The sequence below is a fragment of the Podarcis tiliguerta genome (assembly GCF_965153285.1).
Source record: "Podarcis tiliguerta genome assembly, chromosome: Z".
Lineage (NCBI taxonomy): Eukaryota > Metazoa > Chordata > Lepidosauria > Squamata > Lacertidae > Podarcis > Podarcis tiliguerta.
Genome location: NC_139553.1, coordinates 46,696,233 through 46,711,354, shown reverse-complemented (window position 1 = coordinate 46,711,354; position 15,122 = coordinate 46,696,233). Strand labels below are relative to the sequence as shown.

The window sequence follows — 15,122 nt, the reverse complement described above, 5'->3', positions numbered from 1 at the left end:
GAAGCGGGCAGTGCTAGCACCACCGTGCAAAATGACACGTGTCCTAGACAGCCTGCCCCTTCCTTGGAACAGTTTGAATCATAGAATTGGAAGGGGATCCAGGGTCATCTAGACCAACCCACTGCAATACAGGAATCTTTTGCCCAACGTGGGTCACGAACCCACGACCTTGAGAGTCTCACGCTCTTCTGCTGACCGAGCAAAGTTCTGTCCACAGCTTCACTGGCTGCCTCTTCTTCCAGAAACATAAAGCAGCACTCCACCTGACAAATAGCTCAGTTGGTAATGAGACTCTTAATCTCAAGGTCGTTGGTTCGAATCGAACCACACATAGCGTTTCAATGGGCTGGACTACATGACCCTCATGGTCCCTTCCGACTCTATGATTCTATGACCTCCGTCTCTCTCCACTAAATCCCTCCATAAAAAAAACTTCCCCCAGTGTTTCTTATTCCTACAGAATACTCGCAGCACAAATCCTACAGAGGCCTACTCAGAATAATGCCCTGTTCAATGGGCCAAACTCTCAGCTAAGCTGGTATGGTGTTCCTTTACACAGTGTGTAAAATAATATTGTGCGGTTAGACTGTGCCCATTAAATTAATAATTATGGGGGGGGGGGGTAAATTGTAAAAGGAAAGTTTGCTAAAGACCAGGAAAAAGGTTTGGAGCTTTAAACCTTTTATCATAATAAGCTTAAGTACACAGAAAAAGTTTTTCAGCAAATCCAATAAAACTTGTTTTAGTTTAGATTTTTTTAAAAATAAGATGAAAATGACGTTTTCTTTGTAATTTTGCAAAATATACTTGTAAACTGCATGAAAGGCACTCCCTGGTGTTAATTTTTTTTATTTAATTTCCTAGTTTTCAAATGAATGAAGATTTTGACAGATTTTTTTCTGAGCACTTGTGGTCAAAAGAAAGTACTAAAACAACTGTTGTTTGAGACATTTCATTCCGATCTGCTAGGCGGAGCCTGACAAAGAGGATGATGACATCCTGCCCCCTCTTCTCCCCAGCGACAGAAATCCTGGCTACGCCCATGCGTCTATTTAACCCAGGAATGAGGTGCCCACCAACTTGTCTTTAAATTCATGCAGGAAAAGGCTCTCAGTGGCTACTAAATCTGATCAGTCTGAGGCAGCGATGCTTCTGAATATCAGTTGCTGGAAACTTCAGGAGAGACAGGCCTGCCTTACGGTCTTGTGGGATAATTATTGGGAGTTACAGGAATTACAGGAGGAAAATCGAAATGCGTGTGAGAAGGGCTGAGCAGGTGAAGGTTGAAACATGAAGGCTGTGTGCACAATAGTGCCATGAGACGAGGACAGAGTGACATGTGCAAAGCATCTATTGCTATAACTGTTGAGGACAAAGGAAGGAATGAAATATAAGAAAGTTGCTATGCTTTGTGATTAAACCACAATAAGCTAGTAGAGTGGCTCGGGGTATAAATAAATTATTATTATTAATTATTATTATTATTATTAAGTACTGCCATATAGGGACACGCCTGCCCCTTTGCTTGTAAGTGTATAAATGCCTGTATTGTACTGTTTTCGCAGTTGGTGTGCCATGCCTCACTATTTGCTGGCTGAGGTTGTGTCACACTGGCCTTGCAATGCCTAAATAAATGTCCGTCTATTTGGTTTCCGGATTCTGTGGTCTGTTCCAGGCTACCCAGGGTATTTTCCCAGCACCGAAGACACATCTGTACAAGAACACGTTGCTTGCATGGTTTTTCTAGTAATCCTATTTATTGGGGAGCAAATAATTCCCTACAGGTCTGAAAGTGGAGACTGGAGAGGTTTCAACTATGACACCACTGAGCGTGTATCTTTCCTGGGGGGAAACTAGGCTGCAGTAGAAAAGGCCCTGTTGCTTATTACCTGAAGTTATTGCCATGGGAGGTTAAGACCCAGGATGGCTTTGCTCAGCCTCCATGGTCAGAGGCAGCAACACTTCTGAATGCAGGAGGGAGGAGGGCTCTTGTGCTCAGGTCCTGCTTGTGGGTTTCCCGCAGGCATCTGATTGGCTACTGTGAGAACAGGATGGCACACGAGATGGGTTGCTGGCCTGATCCAGCAGACTCTTATGAGTCTGACCATTTGCCTACACTGACAGCTGTCAGCTGTCCAGGATTTCAGGCAGGGCATCTCTCTTAACCCTACCTGGAACTGAACCCTTGTGAATAGGAAACAGATGTTCTGCCAGGAGCTACCATTCTCCAGAGATTAATGAGCCTGGTGCCAATCCACACCAATTGACCCACCTGGCCTTGCTTTATTCACTCCACCAGGCAATGGATCCAACACTTCTCAGGCAGGCAGAGAGGGCTCCCTCTCCATCTCAGCCTCGCCTTACAAGATCCTTTTATAACTGGAGATACCAGGGGTTGAACCTGGGGCCGTCTGCATGCAGTTATAGAAATCCTGTGTTCCCCCCAACACCTCTGCCGTTTCATTCCAGACTGATTTATATATCACCCTTTAGCATTAGTTTGCAGGGCAGTTCCCAATACCTTTGAAATGAACAGTGACTCTTACCTCCGAGTGAAGATGCGCAGGATTAGCCTTCAGCAGTAAAATGTCAAGAAGCAATGTGTTGTTCCCTGCACATAAGCCTCTTTAGATGGATGCTTCTGACCTCTGAGGCTGCTTCTTCCTCCTTCCCTTGCGTCAGCTGCTCCCCAGCATGAGGCAGGCCTGTTTCCTTCCCGCAATTCACTCTGCCTTGCTTGCTTTAGAGGGGATGCATTCATTCATTCATTCACTTCCAAGCTCTGGGGGAAACCAGAGCTGGGATCTTGCTGCTTCCAGATGGGGAAATGTGTAGAAGCGAGAGGCAGGTGCTTCTTTCCCTCTCTTGCCCTCATAGGCTTAGCTCAATCACATTAAAACACCTCACCACCACTCCAAGACCTGTTGTTCCACGAGGAGGTGGTGAGGGCAATTGTGTCTTCCAGTTAGTACGGCAGTGCTGAATTCCTTGTGGATTGTGCAGGCTCTGCTTCCTCTTCTGCTGAGAGAAGTGTTGCTGTTTTTCTCCTCTTGAGAGGAGTGGGAGACTCATCCTTCTTGCCCCCAAGATCTGTTCTTGGGGTAGCCTAAACCAGCTATTGACTTCAGAGCTGCTGTCCATTTGCCACTTAGCAGTTACCGTATTTTTTGCTCTATAAGACTCACTTTTCCCCTCCTAAAAAGTAAGGGGAAATGTGTGTGCGTCTTATGGAGTGAATGCAGGCTGCGCAGCTGTCCCAGAAGCCAGAACAGCAAGAGGGATTGCTGCTTTCACTGCGCAGTGATCCCTCTTGCTGTTCTGGCTTCTGGGATTCAGAATATTTTTTTCCTTGTTTTCCTCCTCCAAAAACTAGGTGCGTCTTGTGGTCTGGTGCGTCTTATAGAGCAAAAAATACGGTAAGCACCAGGGACATCCAGAGAAGCAAACCAGCTGGGGCTGATGGGTGGCACAGTCCAACAAGCTCTGGAATGCCAAAGGATTCCTATCCCTGATCCAGATGTTGTTGGGACGGCAACTCTCCATCAACCTCAGCCAATGTAGCCAATGGCAAGGGTTGATGGGTGTAACATCTGGAGGACCACAAAGTTACCCACCTCTGCTCTAGGCAGGGATGGGGGACTTCTGGCACTCCAATTTCAGACTCTCAGCACCTCTGCCAGAAGAGCTTCAGTTCAGATGCAGTGCCTAGCAGGGTGTCTAGCCAGCCTCACAAGATGCAGCATGATATAGGTGTCAGTGCCCTAAGGGATGTACTCTGGAAGATGCCTCTGTTGGCAACTATTTTCTTAATCAGTGGGTGTGTCAGCCCTCCTTAAGCTTTCCCCAGGTGCCATCCATTTTACAAAGGGCTGGCAAGTGTGCATGCACACAAAAGCTTATACCAAGAACAAACTTAGTGGGTCTCCAAGGTGCTACTGGACAATTTTATTTTTTTATATATTTGGAGCTCAGAGGGGATTCAGCACTGTGAGTCACTGAAAGGCGCTTGGACCAAGCCAGGAGGAGATGGGGGAAGAAAATACTTCTTCAACAGGGTGCATGGTTAGGTTACAGTTAGTTGCCAGGCTAAAACGTTCTACTTCCACCAGGCCTTTGGTTGATTAACATCCTTTTAAATATGTTTGTAGGAGGGGGTGGGGTGGGGGTCAATGGTTTTTGTTCTTGTTCTCATTAATGCATTTTGTGTTTTTATGCTGTGAAGCACCCTGAGATCTGCAGCTGAAGGGGGGGGCATACAAATGAAACAAACAAACAAACAAACAAACAAACAAACAAACAAACAAACGGACTTGCTCCCACAAGAGGCAGTGATAGCCACCAACATGGGATGCTTTAAAACAGAGCTTCATTAATGTGTAACCCAAAAATTTTGGATCTGCTCCAAGCTGAGGCTAAAGTTCTGCATTTGTTTCGCTGGATTTTTGGATGTTAACTTGTAACCCCAGTTTGCTGTGCCAATTACTCAGTTTTGGGGTGTGTGCAGTGATGTCACAAAGCGTGATTCGCAGCACAAAACTTTGGCATCGGTTTGGAAGGAACCCAAAATTTAGGGGATACATTTTAATGAAGCTTTAAAATAACTTCAGGCAAACTCATGGGAGAGAAGGCCACCAATGTTGTTTTCTGTCTCCGAATACAGGTTGCTGAGAACCACAAGTGGAGAGAGCGGTGTTGTGCTCAGGCTTTGTGGAAGGCTTCCCACTGGGGATCTGGTTGGCCAGTGTGAGAGCAGGATGCTGCCCTAGATAGGCTGATCCAGCAGCTAGGCTCTTACGGGACCTCCAGAACAGTGTTGCCAACAATTTCAACTGCTCCCTGCCCCTTTAACAGCAGTGCTGTCATGCAGAAATTAATTTCTGATCACTTGGTCTCATTTAGGGGCATTGCTAGATGGCAAAAGTACACCTCAGAGCACAGGCTCCTGAGTGGACCGAGATGGCAGTTGCCTGTGCTCCCACAAACACCCTGCTTTGCAGGATCTCTAGCTGCTATGTAAAATAAAGTTGCCGTTGTTTTTGGAAAGTGGCAGAAAAGCCTTGGGACTCAAACCCCCTGCTGAGGTGCTCCCCTAGCAATGGCCCCATGCATGTCAGTAAAAGTTTCACCAGGGTCATTTCAGCACACCTAGTTACTGTAAAAAAATAAAATAAAAGGTGCTGGTGTAATGAGATCAGTAAAACAAACAAAATGTTGACCACACTGAGAGCATTGACAGGAGTGGCTGCTGCCTGACCCTCCACCTCCAGCGCAGAGGAAAGCACCACGCAGAGAGCACCCCCATCTTCTGTGCCAGGATGCTACAGCTCTGGGCTCTAACCTTTGTGTGCTTATCCAGAGCTGCAATTTGGGAGAAGACAAGGGAACTCTCAGCTGCTCTGAAAAGTGTGAACACCAGACTATGTTAACCGGGATGCTTTGCAGCACCTCCAGTGATGCAAGCTCTTGGCTGCTGTCATCAGCTGCCAGGCTCATCGGTGCCAGCAGACCCACCCTTTCCCCTTCCTGAGTCCAGGAGCGGTTGGGGAGGTTGGCTTAAGAGGGATTCAGCATCCTGGCATGCTCTTAGAGATCTCAAGACTTCTAAGACAGCAAACAATAACACTTTCCTAGTCTGGGGCAGAAGAAGATAGCCTGTAGAACCAGTCCTTTTCTCCTTGAAATGATCAAGGTGAGGGTACTGCAGCTAAAGGAAGCCACTCTTGAAAGACCAGCTGGGAAAAGCATTGGTGAGATGGGAACAAGGGCTAGGTTAGCGACAGCCCTACCGTAGACTAGGCGCAAGACATTTTGGCAGGGGAGTCCGAAAGTTAAGTGAAGTTTGCCACAACAGCCAGTTTGCAGTGCCTCATAGTGGGGCCAAGCCTGGTCTTCTGCCCCCACCCAAATGCATCACAGCGTGAAGAAAACACTTTTTTAGGATTTCATATTTATTTCATTTTATCAACTTATTTGTTTACCAAATTTCTATACTGCCCATTATCCTAGCATCACAGGGCAGCTTACTATATAAAAACACAAACATATATATTAATCATTATATACCGTATTTTTTGCACTGTAGGACGCACTTTTCCTATCCAAAAAAGTAGGGGGGAAGTGTGTGCATCTTATGGAGCAAATGCAGGCAGGAGGCTCTGCTCAGTGCTCCCTTTAAAGAGCCACGTGGAGTGTGTGTGCGGCTCTTGGGGGCTTTTCCCCGAGAAGGGAGAGCCCTCAAGAGCCGCACACATACTCTGCATGCTCATTTAAGGGAGCGTGGCTCTTGGGGGAGCCTTAGCCGCGAGCAGCTTCATCCCGCTGCCGGGGAGAGGCTGCGCGCGGCTATCACAGAAGCCAGGACAGCAAGTGGGATCGCTGAGCTGCGCTCTCACTTGCTGTCCTGGCTTCTGGGATTCAGAATATTTTTTTTTCTTGTTTTCCTCCTACCAAAAACTAGGTGCGTTTTATGGTCTGGTGAGTCTTATAGAGCGAAAAATACAGTATATAAAAACACCCACACCCACCATACCCTACTTCCCATTTAAAAGGCCATAGACTGCTTAATTAGCCAAAGGCTTGGGGTGGGAGGAATGTTATTATTATAATAAAATATAATAATAATAATAATAATAATAATAATAATAATAATAATAATTTATTTATATCCCACCCTCCACAGCCGAAGCCGGGATCAGAGTGGCTAGCAACAGTAAAAATAACACAGTTTACATAAAATCATAATCAATTAATTGAAATACATTCTAAAATCAATTCAGAGTCAAATTAACGGCAACCGTTGGGCTAGAGTTCTATGAGGATTACAGAAGGCGGGGAGGTGTCAGACTGTGCCCTGACCAAAGGCCTGGTGGAACAGCTCTGTCTTGCAGGCCCTGCAGAAAGATGTCAAGTCCTGCAGGGCCCTAGTCTCTTGTGACAGAGTGTTCCACCAGATCGGGGCCAAGGCCGAAAAAGCCCTGGCTCTGGTTGAGGCCAGCCTAACCTCCCTGTGGCCTGGGACCTCCAGGATGTTTTTATTTGCAGACTGTAAGTTCCTCTGTGGGACATACCAGGAGAGGCGGTCCCGTAGGTACAAAGGTCCTAGGCCGTATAGGGTTTTAAAGGTTAAAACCAGCACCTTAAACCTGATCCTGTACTCCACCGGGAGCCAGTGCAGCTGGTATAGCACCGGGTGAATGTGATCCCATGGCGAGGACCCTGTAAGGAGTCTTGCCATGGCATTCTGCACCCGCTGGAGTTTCTGGATCGGTCTCAAGGGCAGCCCCACGTAGAGTGAGTTACAATAATCAAGTCTGGAGTTGACCGTGTTTTTTAATTGTGTGGGATTTTTGTTGTCTGGGTCCCTCCTCCAAATAGGAAAAGCAAATCGAATGGAATTCGGGGTGAGGGTAAAAAATAAATAAATGCAGGGCTAAAAATCGAGTTACATCAATGAAACAAAATGGCAGCTAAGCAGAATGCTGCCTTCTTGGTGAAGATGTGCCAGGGATGAAAATAAGGCATTGAAATTTATGGCACAACAGAAGAAGCTGGGCCATAATGTACCACACTTTGGTCTCCCCCCCTTTTTTTCACAAATGGGAGGGAATTATTTTGTTCCCAGTAATTCAATGCGTCTTATGAGGACAGCTGCCCAGTAGAACTCAGGAGCCTCAACAAACCTTGTACATCAACATCACCAGCAACTGAGGCAAGGAACTGGGTATGTGGAAGGGGCCTTTTATAGACCTGAGAATCATGGACCCATGGATCTATGAATCATGGATCCATGATTCTCCAAAGTTACTCCAAAGACAAACCCAGACTTTCCGCAGTCCCTCTTAGCTGCCATGTATGTGCAGAAATGGCAATCCAGCGCATTATAAGGAGATGTGTCTTAAAAGCTAATTAAGACAGGACCTCTGAAATTGCTCTTCCCTCTCCAAATCCAGCCATATCACCCCAGGCTACTGTAGATGTTATGAGATCAGGTTTATTTAATTCATTATTATTATCTACCGAATCCAAGAAGCCATTAGTAGATCACTGTCTGCTGGTTCATCTTCTGCTGCTGAACAATCTTGCCAAAGCCACCTCTGCCCACATCGTAGTCTGTCCGGTACTCATCTCGTACCTGGAAGAGGAGAAAAATGAGGCAAACGTCTTACAGAGACAGATACAAGGACCAATATTCTGGGCATGTTGATGTCAAGAAGGTATGGGGGTTGTGCGTGTTTTAAGTGGCCTCTTATGACCAGAGCAGAGGCAAGGCCCACCAGATTGATGGTGGCCAGTATTCTAGGTGGAAAAGAACATTGGGATACTAGCGGGTTTTGCTTCATAGCCCAACATGGCTGGGTCGCCTAGAGATTCTCCCAAAGAGCACAGGGTTAACTATTTATCCTAGAAGACTCAGTTTGCTTTTCTCACCTTGTCTGCAGCCTTAAGTCTTGTCTTAAGTCAATTCTGGCAGGACTCTTTCTAACAATAATGGCCTGATAGCCTTTACTGAAACCTAGTGGGATGAGACTCATGACTGGAAGATAGGAACTGAGGGGCATAATCTGTTCAAAAGGAATAGACCAAACAGGAAGGGAGTAGCAGCATTGTATATAAAGGATGGGTACACTTGTGAAGAAATCCATGACCTGGAGCATGGAAAGCAGATTGGGAGTATATGGGTAAAAATTATAGGAGGGAGAAATAACGGTGACCTTACTGTGGGTGTCAAGCCAGACTGAAGACTTGGACGATGCCTTACTAGAGCAGATTACCAAACATTCAAAAAGGAAAGAAAAAATAATCACGTAGGACTTCAACTTCCCTGATACCTGTTGGGACTCAAGCTCTGCCAAGAGTGTAAGATCTGACAAATTCCTGCATTGCCTCACTGCCAATTTTATAAATGACTTGGACAAAGGAATTGAGGGGATGCTTATCAAATTTGCAGTTGACACCAAACTGGGAGGGGTAGCTAATGCTGCAGAAGACAGAATCAGAAATGAAAAGGACCTTAACAGATTGGAGAACTGGGTGCAAGCTAACAAAATGAATTTCTATAGAGACAACTGTAAGGTTCTGCACTTAGGCAGGAAGAACCAGGTGCACAAATATAGGAATCGGGACACCTGGCTTCCTAGCAGTACACGTGAAAAGGATCTAGGGGTCTTGGTAGACCACAAGCTGAACATGAGTCAACAGTGTGATGCAGCAGCAAAAAAAAGTATAGTCCCCAGATCGAGGGAAGTAATAGTATCACTCTATTCTGCCTTAGTCAGACCACACTTGGAATACTGTGTCCAATTCTGGGCACCACAATTTAAGAAGAATGATGACAAGCCGGAACGTGTGCTGAGGAGGGACAACAAGATGATCAAGGGTCTGGAAACTAAGCCTTATGAGGACAGCTTGAAGGAGCTGGGTCTGTTTAGCCTGGAAAAGAGGAGATCTGATAGCATCTTCAAATATATTAAGGGCTGCCACATGGAGGAGGGAGTATGCTTGTTTAATCCAGCTCTGGATCGTAGGACTTGAACCAATAGCTTGCAAGAAAAGGGATTCTGACTAAACATTCAGAAAAACCTTCCGATAGAAAGAGCTGTTTAGCAGTGGAATGGACTCCCACAAGAGGTGGTGGACTCTCCTTCTTTAGAGGTTTTTAAGCAGAGGTTGGATAGCCATCTGTCATGGATGCTTTAGCTGAGATTCCTGCATTGCAGGGGGTTGGACTAGATGACCCATGGGTCCCTTCCAACTCTAAGATTTTATAGTGAAATTTGACTTTGCTCTTGTAGGGCATTTAGCCAGCAAACCCCAGCCTGAGAATGTAGGGTGGGAACCCTGGGCAGAGCACATATCCAGATGAAATCAGGTCAAATACTAAATTCTCAGAGCAGGCTTTAAAGCTTGAGTAAGACCAGTCGTAGGCCAGCTCAAATAAAACTCTGATAGGCCACTTTTTGATAGAGAACAGCAAGATTCCAGCAGTACCATCAACGCTAATTGAACATATGTAAAGCTAGAGCTATACAGAGCTCTGATGAAGCCTGATTTTGCTCCCAACAAATGATTTGGTCTTTATGATGCTAAAGGAATGCTGGTGGATACAATAAGAAATGAACTTGGAATGCTTCTGGAGAAAGCGATGGCAGTTTCGGTGAGTTGCAAGGGAATGGAAGTCCTGCACTAAGGTGGGGGGAAGTGTGTTTTTCACCTTTGTGCTCCAGGAATACAGAAGATAAAATCTTTGCCTTCCCATAAAATGAGACCCATAACTGTGTATTCCTGCAGCCCTTGTGTGGGAGTGGGCTTTGGTGTGCAGCTGCCACTTCATTCCAGACTGGTAGAGCACTCTTAACGGATGAGCAACCCTTACCTGGCCACCTGTTTTCCCACGGCCATACTGCCGCCCTTCCTTAAACCCAGCATCCCAATCTGTTCGAATGATGCGGTCATCCAGACGGGTTCCATTGATGAACCGCATAGAATGCTCTGCTTCTGCTCTTGTGTAGTATCTGGAACACTACTTTAAAGAAAATTCATATTGCTAGAGGGTTTATGCCAGCTGGTCATAGGCCGATGAAGGGGAGAACAGGGAAGCTGAAAATCAAACAGCTCATAACCTCCACAAGTTCAGTTAGCAGGTAAACATCATAACCATGCTATGCACTCTATGTGAAGTTGCCTGAGGGTGTGGTCCAGGAAATCCAGATGGAGTAGACTGCAGCAGCTAGACTGCTGACGGGGACAGAGAGCCAACAGCCTGGCTATGAGTCCTGGCAGACCTTCTCTTGCCTTGTGTTATTCAAGCTGTATTAGCAATTGGGTATAGTGTATAAGGAGCAGCACCTAGCTCTCCCATTACCCTGGGTGATGGGTTGGTGGTTGGGTCATGTTTGTTGTTATCTTTAGTGTAAAAGGAGTTTTTGTTTTCGTTATTAAAACCCTTTTAAAGTTATTTTGAGTTCCTTGTTCTGCATGGTCTCCCCAGCAAGCTCTCTGCTGCACTACTAAATTGCAAATAGCCAACAGACTCTCCTTCTTTGGAGGTTTTTAAGCAAGAGGTTGGATGGCCATTTGTCATGGATGCTTTACCTGAGATTCCTGCATTGCAGGGGGTTGGACTAGATGACCCTTGGGTCCCTTCCAAATCTATGATACTATGATTCCAATATCATTTATGTGGAAATTGCTCAAATTTGTTATTTTCCCATGTGTTTTTCTTAGTGTTTATAATGATTTATGCTCTTGATAATTAGGTAAATCAATTTGTGTTGCAAGTATAGAACATGGTTTTAAGTATGGAAAGAGAGCACACAAATAAATGATGGTGATGATGATAAACATGCAGCACCTCCCATCTACACTGGCTCCTAAATATGGCACCAAGTCATTAATATAGAAATCAAAAAGTGGGGCCAGAACACAACCTTGCTTCATGCCCCATGATGCTTAAAAAACATTAGTGAGACCACCCACAGTCTACTTCAATTAATAGAAGGTAAGGATACTCCACGAAGCAGAAGCCACAGGGGGTTTTCTTCACTTTGTCTAGCCCCATGACTATGCGCTTCACATCCCCACATTTGGAGAAGAGCTCATGAATTTGTTCCTCTGTGGTGTAGAAAGAGAGATTGCCCACATAAAGTGTGCAGGAGTTTTTCAGAGTTTTTTCTTGCAGGTAACAACTTCCCTGGAAAAGGAAAAGAAAAATGGAGAAGCATAGATAATGTCACCTAAAAACCCACATATTCCTTTTTACATTGCTTAGCACCATCAGGTTTTAAGAGTTGTGCAAAACTCAGATGCAGCACAGTGCATACGCAATGGCTTAAACATTAAATGGGCAAGATAAAGCTGGAAGAAGGGATTTTGTTTACAGAGTATCTATTGTTATTTTTAAAAAGTACACATTCACTACTGTCTCTAAAGTGCTTGTTGGACAGCTTCCTTTTCCAACGAGCCTTTCAGGTGGAGATGCATATCAGCCTTTGTACTGGATCCGAAATGTGCTTTTTTTTGGTGATTGCTTCAGGGTGCTTTGCGGGAACCATAAGTGGAATAAATACATACGTACCCAGTGCTGGATTTACGTACAAGCTAAACAAGCCATAGCTCAGGGCCCCACTCTCTTGGAGCCCCCCCCCCAAAAAAAAAATTTAAAGGGGAAAAACCCCCTGGAGGTACATTTCCAAAATATAAGATAAAAACCAAATAAAATAAAACCTACATACAGCAACAGTGTTTTGTGTTGTGTAGGCTCCTATGATGTAAGTAATGGGCTTCACCTGCTAGCCTGCTCCCTAAAATATCACCGGTTTGCTCATCTCTATATATAGGAGGCCTACATTCTGCATATTTTGTTATGTGCAAACGGCTTTAGATACCAATTAGGTCCATCAATGACCATATAGCATATATTCAACACAAAAAAGCGAGAAGGACAGCTGGACAGTAGCTTAGGGCCTCATCAAATCTAAATCTGGCCCTGTACGTACAGTCGTCCCTCAGCGGATTTCAGAGGACAAAGAAAAAGGCACACGGGGTCGTGTTTTTTGTTGTTGTTTTTTAAGGAGGGAAGAAACAACAACAACCCATGAGAGGAATCCCACGAGGATATTGGTGCTCTTGTCTATGGTGCTGAAAGGAGCAGGAGAAAAAGCTCCAGGCATGGCTGGAATAGCCCCGTCGGTTGGAGCCCGGCGCTCTGCGCCCATTGCAGCCATGCGTCGTGCAGGGGGAGGGGGTGGCTTGGACGGGGTGCCCCCCCGGAAGAAGGGACCCCCCTCCGCGGACCACGGGCGCCTCTGAGCGCGTGCAGAGCGAGCCCCGGGCGGCGCTACCTTGAACTGCTGGTCCCGATAAGTGCTGAACTCGCAGTACGAGTCGCTGTTGAGGCCGCTCAGCGTCGCGCTCAGCAGCCCCGACATCCCTCCTCGCCCTTCCTCCGTCGCGCCCAGAGACCCTTCCTTGTTTTTCGAGGAGCCCTCTTGCTCGCCTCGCCGCCCAGCGGAGAAGCCGGCCAATGGCAGAGAGGGGCGGGCCCGCCGTGCCGCAAGGGCTGCCGGGTGATGTAGTCTCCCCGCCCCCCTCGTCAGACGCCCTCCTTCTTCTTCCTCTTCTCTTCCGGTCCTCCGCCTCCGCCCCCGCCGGAAGCACGTGGCGCAAAAAAAGTATAAAATGAAGGCGGGAAGGGAGCGAGCGGGGAGGCGTGTCTTGCCGCGTGCTGGGCGCGTCGCTTGTCGGCGGAGTCAGACATGGAGTTCGACATGGAGGTACAGTAGCCCTCCCGCGGGGCCGCGCCCTTTCGTTCGCGTGCCCTTCGCTCGCTGCCGCCTCTGCTCTCGAAAAGCCCCTCAGGCGTCGCAGCCGTAATACGAATAGTTAAGAAGAATGTTAATAATAATAATAATTAATTCGAGGGTGGGAGAAGAACTGCAAAGCCAACGCTTGCGAACTAGCTCCTCAGGCATAATTAAAATAAAATACATGGGCAGGAGAAGAATTGCCAAGCAAGGTCTTGCAAACTCGCCCCTCAAACAGTAATAAAAATTTAAAAATATGGGTGGGAGAAAAACTGCAAAGCAGGGGCTTGAAAATGGCCCCTAGAAATAGTAATAAATATATATATAAAATGCATGGGTGGGAGAAGAATTGCCAAGCAAGGTCTTGCAAACTGGCCCCTCAAACAGTAATAAAAATTTAAAAAGATAGGTGGGAGGAAAACTGCAAAGCAGGGGCTTGAAAATGGCCCCTAGAAATAGTAATAAAAAAATATAAAATGCATGGGTGGGCAAAGAACTGCAAAGCAAGGTCTTGCAAACTGGTCCCTCAAACAGTAATAAAAATTTAAAAATATGGGTTGGGAGGAAAACTGCAAAGCAGGAGCTTGAAAATGGCCCCTAGAAATAGTAATAAAAAAATATAAAATGCATGGGTGGGCAAAGAACTGCAAAGCAAGGTCTTGCAAACTGGCCCCTCAGATGTAGTAGTAGTAATAATGATTATAATAATGTTGATAATAACTTTTAAAAATGCATGGGTGGGAGAAAAACTGAAAAGCAAGGGCTTGAAAATGGCCCCTTAGACATAGTAATAAAAAAATATAAAATGCATGGGTGGGAGGAGAATTGCAAAGCAAGGGCTTGAAAATGGCCCCTTAGACATAGTAATGAAAAAATATAAAATGCATGGGTGGGAGGAGAAATGCAAAGCAAGGTCTTGCAAACTGGCCCCTCAAACAATAATCAAAATTAAAAACTATGGGTGGGAGAAAAACTGCAAAGCAAGGGCTTCAAAATGGCCCCTCAGAAATAGTAATGAAAAAATATAAAATGCATGGGTGGGAGAAAAACTGCAAAAGCAAAGAAAGCAATTGAAAACTGCCCCCTCAGACATAAAAAGCAACAAACTCAGTGCTACAGTAGTTTCAGTCAACAAACTAAAGTTTCAGTAATTTCATCCTGTGAAATTTAATGCATTAAAAAATTAATATAAATAAATAAATAATTTCAGTGCTGTTTTCCCCAGCTGTTCCTAAGGAGGAAGAGACTTAGTGAAGCCCTTGCAAAGAAGCACAGCTGCTTCCTACCTTCCTGTTATAAAACCCACGCTTCCTTAAATGCTTTAGCATTTTTATTCCTTCTACATGTGGAGAATTCCAGGCAACTCATAATGAAGATGAAAAAAACACTTTAAAAACACTTTCCAGAAAGGAAATGTACACTGCACATGCTCTGAGGCATTTGTTAGACCCCCTCTCCAGAGAGTCAGCTTGGTGTGCTGTTTGCTGGGCTGGGGTGAAAGTAAGGAGATAACAGTTAAAAACATCCCCATTCAGCTGTGATGCTCACTGGGTAGAGCACTGATGGCAAACACACATTAATAGTGGGTTATCCTGGGCGAGTCAACACTTTGCAGCCAAATCTGCCTCGCAGAGGTGTGGGAATACAGTGGTGAGGGGGGAGAACAACACGCAGTATGTCATGTGATTCTTGGGAGCTCCTTGTGGAAAGCATGGTGTATTACAAGGAGGAAATAAGGACTCCCTAGTTACAGAGTATCTTCTAGGAATGCCTTCTGTGCTACTGTCCTGATTATTCACTGAGCACAAGCCTGATACTGCA

At 45.7% G+C, this 15,122-nt stretch overlaps 2 protein-coding genes across 5 annotated transcripts in view; one reads left to right on the top strand and one right to left on the bottom strand.

The window, feature by feature from the left end:
* Positions 1-6,639: 6,639 nt before the first annotated feature.
* LOC310669116 (nuclear cap-binding protein subunit 2-like) lies at positions 6,640-13,080 on the bottom strand. 2 transcript variants are annotated; one of them, XM_083422713.1, is made up of 4 exons: positions 12,840-13,080; positions 11,508-11,689; positions 10,373-10,511; positions 6,640-8,131 (listed from the first exon to the last, which is right to left on the bottom strand). In XM_083422713.1, exons 1-4 carry the CDS (start codon positions 12,924-12,926, stop codon positions 8,033-8,035), a joined length of 507 nt encoding a protein of 168 aa, XP_083278839.1. In that variant the 5' UTR covers positions 12,927-13,080; the 3' UTR covers positions 6,640-8,032. The 2 variants fall into 2 exon arrangements, with proteins under 2 accessions (XP_083278839.1, XP_083278838.1); XM_083422712.1 differs by having other exon boundaries at positions 10,373-10,499; positions 12,840-13,049.
* Positions 13,081-13,172: 92 nt separating this feature from the next.
* Positions 13,173-15,122, top strand: part of TEX11 (testis expressed 11) — a 44,408-nt gene continuing 42,458 nt past the window's right edge. For all 3 annotated transcript variants that reach the window (XM_083422576.1, XM_083422575.1, XM_083422579.1), the window contains exon 1: positions 13,173-13,271. In XM_083422576.1, coding sequence (XP_083278702.1) covers positions 13,254-13,271 — 18 coding nt within the window. In that variant the 5' untranslated portion in view covers positions 13,173-13,253. The remainder of the gene's footprint in view (positions 13,272-15,122) is intronic.

Coding starts and splice junctions, on each gene's coding strand:
- LOC310669116 (XM_083422713.1), bottom strand. CDS start 12,926: ATGTCGGGGCTGCTGAGCGCGACGCTGAGCGGCCTCAACAGCGACTCG. Junction 11,690..12,839: donor ATCGGGACCAGCAGTTCAAG/GTAGCGCCGCCC, acceptor TTCCTTTTCCAG/GGAAGTTGTTACCTGCAAGA. Junction 10,512..11,507: donor TGTGGCTTCTGCTTCGTGGA/GTATCCTTACCT, acceptor GTAGTGTTCCAG/ATACTACACAAGAGCAGAAG.